The sequence below is a fragment of the Siphateles boraxobius genome, unplaced genomic scaffold (genome assembly GCF_051911475.1).
Source record: "Siphateles boraxobius isolate OS27281-9 unplaced genomic scaffold, OSU_SipBor_1 46, whole genome shotgun sequence".
NCBI classification, from domain to species: domain Eukaryota; kingdom Metazoa; phylum Chordata; class Actinopteri; order Cypriniformes; family Leuciscidae; genus Siphateles; species Siphateles boraxobius.
The window spans coordinates 18058975-18069364 of NW_027509097.1; the positions used below are offsets into that span (position 1 = coordinate 18058975).

General features: G+C 39.3%; 1 protein-coding gene across 1 annotated transcript; it reads left to right on the top strand.

Moving 5' to 3' along the window:
- The first annotated feature begins 3687 nt into the window (after positions 1 to 3687).
- LOC143710328 (uncharacterized) lies at positions 3688 to 9547 on the top strand. Its single transcript, XM_077201288.1, has 11 exons — positions 3688 to 3967; positions 5458 to 5578; positions 6303 to 6482; positions 6586 to 6679; positions 6782 to 7126; positions 7223 to 7340; positions 7808 to 7899; positions 8242 to 8356; positions 8687 to 8959; positions 9098 to 9271; positions 9357 to 9547. Exons 1-11 carry the CDS (start codon positions 3688 to 3690, stop codon positions 9545 to 9547), a joined length of 1983 nt encoding a protein of 660 aa, XP_077057403.1.
- Positions 9548 to 10390: the final 843 nt, after the last annotated feature.

Below are 10390 nucleotides of genomic sequence, written 5' to 3' on the forward strand. Positions count from 1 at the left end.
ATTTTCTAGGCTGATTCCGATTTTTCATTGAGTTGGACCTGCCGATACAGATTTTAGCCGATTCCGATTTAATTTTTTCTAACAACTTTATATATTATACACAAATATTTATTTTCTATATATTTTTTTTTAATAAAATACTATATACTTTTACCCAAACTGAATAATAAAAACAAGTTTAAATGGGTAAATTTTCTTTAGGTAAGTCTTCATTTTCTTTTCTGACAAAGCCTACTCCAGTTCTTGTAAAAACAACACGGTCTCACCCCTATTCGTCACATACTGCCGTTTGGTCATTTCCCCCTCACGTCCATATACCGACGTTGAGGGTATCCCCTATTCGTCGCTTTATAACGTAGAGGGTCGTCCGATAGATTTGAGTGCAAATCCCTCATCTTTGAATTTTGACGAAATGGGTTATATCCGTCCAGCGGTTTGCCTGCGCTGGAAATGATGGTTTTAGACGATTAATTTTATGCTGCAAATGTGTATTTTGCAGTAGCGTGCGGCGCATATAGGCTACTGTTACAATCATTGGTGCGGTGACCATTTTCGTGGGGCAGAAACCCTTGTCTAAATCGGTATCATGACTTTTTTTTCTCTCTTTTTTATATAATTTTGGCCTACATTAAAATGGCATAATTACAGGACTGTATATTTGCTGTATGCTTAAAACATGCCTTTATTTAGGTGGGATATTTAATAATTTTCGATAACATGCCGCCGTTTGGTCATTTCCCCCTCACGTCCATAAGCCGACGTTGAGGGTAGGCTACCCTCTATTCGTCGCTTGATAACGTAGAGGGGTTGTCCGATAGATTTGAGTGCAAATCCCTCATCTTTGGATTTTGACGAAATGGGGTTATCCATCCAGTGGTTTGCCTGCGCTGGAAATTATGGTTTCAGGCGATTAATTTTATGCTGCAAATGTGTATTTTGCAGTAACAGTTAGCATAGGCCTACTGTTATAATCATTCATTGGTGCGGTGACCATACATTTTCGTGGGGCAGAAACCATTGTCTAAATCGGTAGCCTATCCCGACATTTTGCTCTCTTTTTTTAATATATTTTGGGCTACATTGAAATGACATATTTACAGGACTGTATATTTGATGTATGCTTAAAACATGCCTTAATTTCGGTGGGATAGGCCTATTTTATAATTTTAGATCACATAGCCTACTGCTGTTTGGTCATTTCCCCCTCACATCCATTAGCCGACGTTTTGGGTAGGCCTACCCCCTATTCGTCGCTTGATAACGTAGAGGGGTCATCCGATATTTGAATGCAAATCCCTTATCTTTAAATTTTGACGAAATGGGGTTATCCATCCAGCGGTTTGCCTGCGCTGGAAATGATGGTTTCAGGCGATTAATTTTATGCTGCAAATGTGTATTTTGCAGTAGCGTGCGGCGCATATAGGCTACTGTTACAATCATTGGTGCGGTGACCATTTTCGTGGGGCAGAAACCCTTGTCTAAATCGGTATCACAACTTTTTTTCTCTCTTTTTTATATAATTTTGGCCTACATTAAAATGGCATAATTACAGGACTGTATATTTGCTGTATGCTTAAAACATGCCTTAATTTAGGTGGGATATTTAATAATTTTCGATAACATGCCGCCGTTTGGTCATTTCCCCCTCATGTCCATAAGCCGACGTTGAGGGTAGGCTACCCTCTATTCGTCGCTTGATAACGTAGAGGGGTCGTCCGATAGATTTGAGTGCAAATCCCTCATCTTTGGATTTTGACGAAATGGGGTTATCCATCCAGTGGTTTGCCTGCACTGGAAATTATGGTTTCAGGCGATTAATTTTATGCTGCAAATGTGTATTTTGCAGTAACAGTTAGCATAGGCCTACTGTTATAATCATTCATTGGTGCGGTGACCATACATTTTCGTGGGGCAGAAACCATTGTCTAAATCGGTAGCCTATCCCGACATTTTTCTCTCTTTTTTTATTATATTTTGGGCTACATTAAAATGACATATTTACAGGACTGTATATTTGATGTATGCTTAAAACATGCCTTAATTTCGGTGGGATAGGCCTATTTTATAATTTTAGATCACATAGCCTACTGCTGTTTGGTCATTTCCCCCTCACGTCCATAAGCCGACGTTTTGGGTACCCCCTATTTGTCGCTTGATAACGTAGAGGGGTCGTCCGATATTTGAATGCAAATCCCTTATCTTTAAATTTTGACGAAATGGGGTTATCCATCCAGCGGTTTGCCTGCGCTGGAAATGATGGTTTCGGGCGATTAATTTTATGCTGCAAATGTGTATTTTGCAGTAGCGTGCGGCGCATTATTGTTATAATTATTCATTGGTGCGGTGACCATACATTTTCGTGGGGCAGAAACCATTGTCTAAATCGGTATGACAACTTTTTTCTCTTTTTTTATATAATTTTGGGCTACATTAAAACGACATAATTGCAGGACTGCATAGGCCTATTTGCTGTAGGCTTAAAACATGCCTTAATTTAAAAATTATAATTTTTATAATTGTCGATGGTATTTCAATTTGCAATGGCTTTAGTGAGCCTACAACAGTAGGCCTACAACTTTGCTTTTTTTGCACAAAAAATAGCCTACTTTTATAGAACTTTCATCTCAATACTGATTATGAGGTTGTGATAGTCTACTGCAGAAATGTTTATTGCTTAATATGGACATATCCTTTGGCAAAGAGATGGATGCATTCTGGGAAGTGATGTGTTTAAATGTAATGGCTACATACACCCGTGTTTCCTTCACTTAGGCATTTATGCTGACCCCTTTAAAATTTTGAGCAAGTATATAAAATATTAAGACTGTACTTTTTCAATATGATTGATATTTTGGCGCAATTTTGTGCACACGTCACTGTGTGCGACCATCCCAGAAACCATTGCCCAGCGCGATTCCACCTATGGATTCCACCACGATAAGTCGCTTACAACAGTCTAAAAAGCAATATAAATGAATAAGCATTTACACGTCCAAAAATAATAAAATTACGAGTTTAATAAAATAAAATAAAAATGATGTAGGCCTATGGCTATACATACACACCATGTTTTTGTGTGAAACACTCATAAATAATATTATATGATTATTGGGGGATATATATATATAGTTTATATATATATATAAAGTTTAAGTCTGGCAAGGCAAAGTTTATACAAGTACCCTGATCATGTTATTCCTGTTTGTTTATCCATTTGAATTAAGGCAGAACAAGGATGTGTTCAAAATATCATGAACCCTTGCTCACACAATGACCTTTTTTATAATTGTGATTTCATGAATGAACAAGAGCAGCATTTACTTAACTTCTTAGCCTAGTAGTTATTCTTAGCCTAGTAGCCTAGTTATTCATATTGTAATGTGTAGTTTGGTGATCTATTCTTTTTTGATTTGTTCTTCTCTTTCTCTGTAGGTTCCTTAATCCCTGTCCTTTAAAAAAAAACAGCACCTCATTACATCGAAAAAAAAGGCACTTTTAAGAGCCACATTTGTCTTGTATCTTTACTCTCTCTACTGTTGTATTGTGTTCTATCTCTCTCTCTTGCTGTCTTACTGTCTCTCCCTCCCCCCCTCTTCCTCCCTCCCCTCTGAGTGAGGTTTTTGTTTGTTTGTTTGTTTTGTCTTTTTTTTGTCCCTGTGTGTTTATAGTGTGTTTATATTTTGTGCCATGTCTGATCCTGAGATGGACCGTCTCCTGAATGAGATGAGTGACCTTGTCGATCAGGCTGAACATCAAGCTCACCTCAAACAGCTCATTAGAATGCACCAGGAAGCAGAACCATCCACCAGTCAGCCTTCCACCAGTATTCCATCCACCAGTCAGCCTTCCACCAGTAATCCATCCACCAGTCAGTCATCAAACAGCAAGCAAGATGTTAGGTGGATTAAGAGGGACAGTGATGGAAACATTATTTACGGCAGGCCCAGATCATCCCGGAAACAAGCAGGTATGATTTTTTTTTTACATTCATGTTAATTAGGAATGGTATACAATATGATCTCAAGTCATGGGTCTGAATTAGAACATATCTGAGGTTATTATTACGTACCTGTGCCTGGCATCAGGTAAAGTTTGTGTCATTGAGTGTAAAAAGCAACAGCTTTTTTGCTACAGCAGGTCCCAGTCACAGCCAGAGTCGAAAGACTGGTGTCGATCACGTCAATGCTCCGGAAACCAGTGCGGAAATGACCAGTGACTTTCTTTCCGTTACTGCAGGTGTGTTATTTATTTTGACTTCACTGGTTCAAAACTGTATGTTCATTTATTATAAAATGGCCATTGTTCAATGCTATTCTCTTTTGTTAACATAAACTACTGTTTTTAAATATTTTGCATTGTTTTAACAGACTCCTTCCTTCAAGAGCTTAAAAGCTCCCTGGGTGAGGACATACATGAGGATGAAACGGCACTTCAAGCCTCAACAGACTGGTCGACCCGAAAGAGCCTCATATCAGGGTGGTGGGAGAAAGAGAGACCCCGACTGGTCAACACCATGGTGGCTCGACAACATGCGGCAACTCGGATCTGCCAACATTGTGGAAATAGTCCAGCCGTTATCCGTTGTTCTGACTGCCGACCACACCCATTCCTCTGTGGCCAGTGTGATGTCAGGGTCCATCGAGGTCAAGTGTTCCACAACAGGGATTCGATGACACATGCATTTTTTCATCCATTGCCTCCCACAACTTGTGTTGTCGAGAGAGTTCTAACCCAGTGTGGTAAGTTTTTAAAAGTCACATTCTTAGACTTGACTGAAAAACGAAATACTGTTTTCTGATAAGTCGATGAAGCCGTCAAGTACATCTTGTTTAAAATAGTTGCCAGTAAATAAATGTTATTCTTTAATTCTCATCCATGTTTTTTTTTTTTTTTTTTCAAGAGCGTCTTGTACCTTTGGAGATGCCAGAGACAATATGCGGTTGTCTACGAGTATCGTCCAGTGTCATCGCAGGACTGTCCATAGTTGTGGTTACAATGAATGGTAAGAAGAACTTTATGGGTTTGGGAGGGGGTCACTTTTGTAGAAGTGGCTGCAGAATTTCACCCACAGCTATTTGCTGATCACACCTCGTATATACTCCCTCTCACTTTTCGTCACAATTATGCACATATACGAATCATGAATATGTTACATTCATACATTTTACATTGTGCAATACATTTTCTTTATCATGGCTGGAAATCCAGAGGTGTCAATAGGTTGTGTGTTGATTAGATTGGCTGGGCCCACCTATGTGGAGGAAAACAATTAACCTTTGTTTGAACACAGTTAATTTGCCTGACAAAAGTGTGACTTCCAATAGAGTGCCTTACAAAATGTTTGTAGAAGTGTCCTCCTGATCCATCCTTAGTCAAAAGTTCCCATTTCAGTTGTCAGAATGACACAGTTTGGTCTGTCAGAATTAACTTTGTGTATATATTTCCTTCTTTTTCCAGGGCGATATGATCTCAGATTGCCTCAGATTAGATGCAAAGCATGTGAAGCCACTTGGAGTCCTGGAGTGGATGACCTGATCCGCAATGACTACTGGCCTGCCACTTCTCACTATTCAACTGTGTACGCAACAGATGTCCTTTTTTCTTTTGAAGAGCTGAAGATGGCAGCACCAGGGATGTCTAGCCAAGCATTTCTTAGAATGCTGGATCAACGCACTGTTCGCTTTGGCCGTGTAAGTATTTGTGGTAATAATTGTGTAACTCCATAAATAATACTATGAGGGCATGATGATGATGATAGTACACATAAACATTTGCACTGTTTAGGAAAAAAGTTGTTAAATTTAGACCCTTTATAAACAACCATAAACTCATGGTCTCTCATCAGCAGTTTGCACTGAGACATTTCTGAAAAAACAGGTCATTCTGAAGATCTCAACTTCAACTCCATTGGCTACAGACTTTGACATCTTCTCCCCAATATCATTTCCTGATCCCAGAAGTGATCCCTTGGATTAATGGGCCAAACATTGCACAGGCTTACTTCTAAACAATATGGAAGCTGTTGTAGCCCTCTTTGCATATAGATTTAGACTGAATGTCAAACAATATCCTGTATTTTTAATGGCCAGGTCCCCCAAATACACCAGTGTATAGTGTATGAGTGAAGTCTACACATTGTTTATTTCCTTTGATATGTATTCTAAGGAGTGTTTACGAAGTTAGTACAAACATCCTAAAATGTATCCATTTAGAACATTTTACTTCAGTGTAGTATATTGTTTAATTTGATCCGTTTTACTGTTCTCTTTTGTTATCTTTTACTGAACTCTTCTTTGAAACAGAGTGGAAACATCACAGCGGACAGCTTCCGGAAAAGCTTCTTGGAGTGGGGAAGCTGTCCGATTCGAAGTGGACAAATTATGCCAGGTGGACCACTTTGACTGCCCAGCGTGCAGCCCAGACATGCTTGCAATATCCGTTGATGGAAACCGTAAGCACTACAGATTCAAGAGTGCAGCAAGGTACTGTGTGTGCATTGACAGTCCATTACTTTGAAATTAACTGATGTGAATTGAAAATCATATGAATATTTAAAGTTAATATGTATCTCTCTCTTTTATTCAGATCGGAGGAAAAAGCCATCTTTGATGGCGTGTTCATTGCGAATGATGATGACGTCGCAAGATTCGTGGACTATGTCCATACCTCAACCAGTCATGTAAACTTGCACAACTTCACTATATTTACCTATAAAACACCACGTCCTACAGAGGACTTTGTTTGAACAAGTTTAGACTGTTAACCATCTTCCATGTTTTAGGTCTCTGGAAGAGGTGTCTGTGGAGGGCAATGGTCAGCGGCGCGTGAAACGTCTCAGAAGTCCTCAGGAAAAACAGACGAGAAGGGCCTGGAACTTGCTGTATGTCGTCATGGGGTTCTCCTTCGTGCCCTCAATATGTTCAGGGGGGAGATTTTTGCCTACCCCCTGTACCTCCAAAAGCAAATGGCCTGTAAGACAGTTACATTTTTTGCAATGGATGTGGCATGCAAGTACTGGCCTTACCTCCGGAGAGTGACAGAGAAATGCCCTGAGCTTCAGGATCTCCTCACCATGAGGCCATTTCTATCTGTTTTTCATGCCAAAGCTCATGATTTCAAATGCGAGGTAAGAGAAAATGATTGTCCATGACATTTTCTTTCCCTGAAATCCTGCATAAGATTGTTGCCACTTAGGTTTTTTTTTCTTTTCTTTTTTTTAAAGGTAAAATGGAGTGGAGCATATCAGGAGGGGGCTGGTTCGACTCTTGGGGAAGAGGTGGAGCAGTGCAACGCCTTCCTCTCAAGGATTGCTGTTACGACAAAGCACATGTCAAAAGCAGGTAAGGTAACCAGTAAATTTTGATCCTGATGACATGGGTGAGCCACTTTAAGCTCATGCATATATGCTGACTCTGAAAATATAAAGCTCAGAATATTCAACACAAATGGATGGATCGATTACAATACCATCATCCTATTTTATTTGACGTGAGGATAATAAGGAAAGGCAGTGCGATATAAAAATTACACATCAGAGTACCATTCACCTACCGTCCTGCCATGGTGCTCTATGCCATTCGACTACTGTCCTGCACCACTGTTTCATGCTATTTCTTCACTATCCTGTGCTATTTACCTAACCCTTTCATGGGACAGTAATCAAATTGCACAAGACAGCAGATTAGTACCATAGTACTGTACTGTAAGTTATTATCTCTGAAAAGTTTGTGATTCAAGTCTGCACAGTTTCTTCTCCAACTGCTACTGGAAAGAAGGGTGATAATCTCATATTTTTTTATTTTTGCAGGACGCATAGACATGCTGACGATCATGGCCATGTGCTGGAACCAACAAAAATTTGACAACTTGGCTTCTACCCTTGCCCGCCGATATCGGAAGGTAAAGACACCAGTTTTCCCTTATACAAAATGCATAGCGATATTGTAAAATAAAGTGGCATATATCACAAAAATATAGAGAAGACTTGCCCAGATATTCTTCAATATATATTAAATATACGGATGGTTGCATGTGTAGTGTCAATTGTATTTTTTAGTGCCTTGATATAAAATATTGAATGTTCATACCACATATATTGATATATACAGTATATTCGTATATACGTATTCGTATATTTAATTAGTGTTGTATGTGGTTTTCAAATAGTGAAGGTACTTTACAATCCTTATCAACAATAGTCAAAGTGGTAGGCGTTTCCCTCATTGTCATTTATGTTTGAAGGCCACAATAGCCCTGCAATGCCAGTTGCATAACCTGGAGGCCATGAAAACGGAAATGGACATCTCAGACAATCAACTGGAGAGCTGGATCATTGATATCAATGAGTGGGCAGAAGGTAGGATATACTGTTTTATACTGTTTTATACCTTTACCTATGGTGCTTGATGTATCATTGACTTATCTTGACTGCAATTGCAAAGAGACTCATTGTAATCAAAAAGCACATACTCTGATTGCTGATGACGTGTGGACAAGATTATCCCCATGGAGACAATAAAGAACCTAACTAACCTAACTATACTCAACCTTAGCTACAAGTGTAACCTCTCAGTTACAGAGAAATATGAAAAGATTGTTGAGGCTTTATTTTGCTCATACACCAGAAATAATATTTTTTCATGGAATCAAGAAGCATATTTCTGATCTCTCCATTTCTTCCTCTCAGCAACAACATCCCCAAATGATGCTGATGTTGCCGCTGTTGCCAGCCGAATTGAGGAGCTGGTGGCAAGTGTTAAGAGGAGGTCCCAGCGTCTTTATAAGGATAGTGACGGATGCAAAGGACGTGCCCGAATCCGCCGAAAGATCAGGGAGGAAAAAAAAATCTTAAATTCTGTAGTGGAAAAGTACAACACCTTGGTTCCTAATGCAGAAAAACTGACATTGGACAACATTTTATCTGACGAGATTGTTTGGCCATGGCAGCTTACACACGGTGGTATGTACACAATTCCGTTTACTATGTGAAATAGTCACATAGTGGCACAAAATCTGTCATGCCTCGATTGTAACCCCAGAAATTCTTTAAATACTAATCTTAAATACAACCAACTTTTGTTTCATTTATGTATTCCAGACTCTGTAGATCTAAGGACAAAGAGGAAGGCGTTCGACATTGTGATGGCAGTAAGGAGACTTGAGGAGGAGAAGAGGATTCTTATTGCAGAGATGAACAAGCATTGGAAGTCTCTTTGCACCCGTGCAGACACCCTGAAGCAGATGTCATCCCAGCTTTCTAATGTGACATCAGGTATGTATTTGTTATACTTGGCATACATTACAATATTTCTGAATGTTTCTAATTAATAAAGGCTCAATGTGTTTTAACATGTAAGGTGAGACGTGGGGCCTGCTTCAAGATGGTATCCGAGGTCTACAGAGCTTGACGATGAAGAACAAGGAAGCAAGCAACAGCCTGGCAAAACATGCAAAGAAATGTTATGTTCAAGTTCTGACTGAAACAGAAATTAACTTTGATAGTAATTCTGAGGAATACCATACCAGTAGTGACTCTGACCAAGATTAAACATGGCCAGAGTCCTTTTTTATGCTGTTGTCTGCATTTAGAAGAGTGCCGCTGGGACAGGTTGGTAAGGAAAGCTGGCTCTGTGTTTGCATGGAGCTGGATTTAATCATTTAACAAACTGAGGATAATTTGCAGTAGCAGTCTTCTGTCATGCTCAACATTGAGGAGGTCCTTTGTCCCCAGGGCAAACCAGCAACTCAATGTCACAGAAAAGGTTAGGGGAGAAATGAACTTTTCAGCATGAGTCTCACCCTGCACCAACCATCACATCACTTTGTCTATTGGACTGTCTTACAGGCTACATTAGCCCCTCTACACATTCTGGACTGTGGTCCCAACATTTACCCCTGTTGGCTTGTATAATCTTTTTTTCTTTTTTACATATATATTTAAGTTTCTGTTGTTCTATTTATTTTATCTTCTTTGTATTGTTTTTGTTACGCAATACTATTATGCTCTCACTCTTTTTTCCATAGTCATATTTACCATGCAAAGCTTTGCACTGATTAAATCCCTGCACTGTTTACTTTTGCACTACCACTACTGCACATCACTCCATAGCTGCCCATCATGTATCACAGGGTCAGTCCCTACCAGGCCTTTGTAATCACTTGACATGCTCTTCACTTTTTACATTTGTGATTTTTGTTATGTGTCTGAGCTATGTGTGTTTTTTTTGTGTTTGTATAAGCTAATAAATGCCTAAAATGTGGTGTGTCGTCTTAAGTAGTGTCTGTACTAGGGGGAAGAAGACATTTCATCATGACAGTTTCCTCCATCTCCTAGATACATCTTACATGGATACACAGATAACATTTATTCACGAGATCATATGGTTTATAT

Coding starts and splice junctions, on each gene's coding strand:
- LOC143710328 (XM_077201288.1), top strand. CDS start 3,688: ATGTCTGATCCTGAGATGGACCGTCTCCTGAATGAGATGAGTGACCTT. Junction 7,127..7,222: donor CTCATGATTTCAAATGCGAG/GTAAGAGAAAAT, acceptor TTTTTTTTAAAG/GTAAAATGGAGTGGAGCATA. Junction 8,960..9,097: donor ATGGCAGCTTACACACGGTG/GTATGTACACAA, acceptor TATGTATTCCAG/ACTCTGTAGATCTAAGGACA.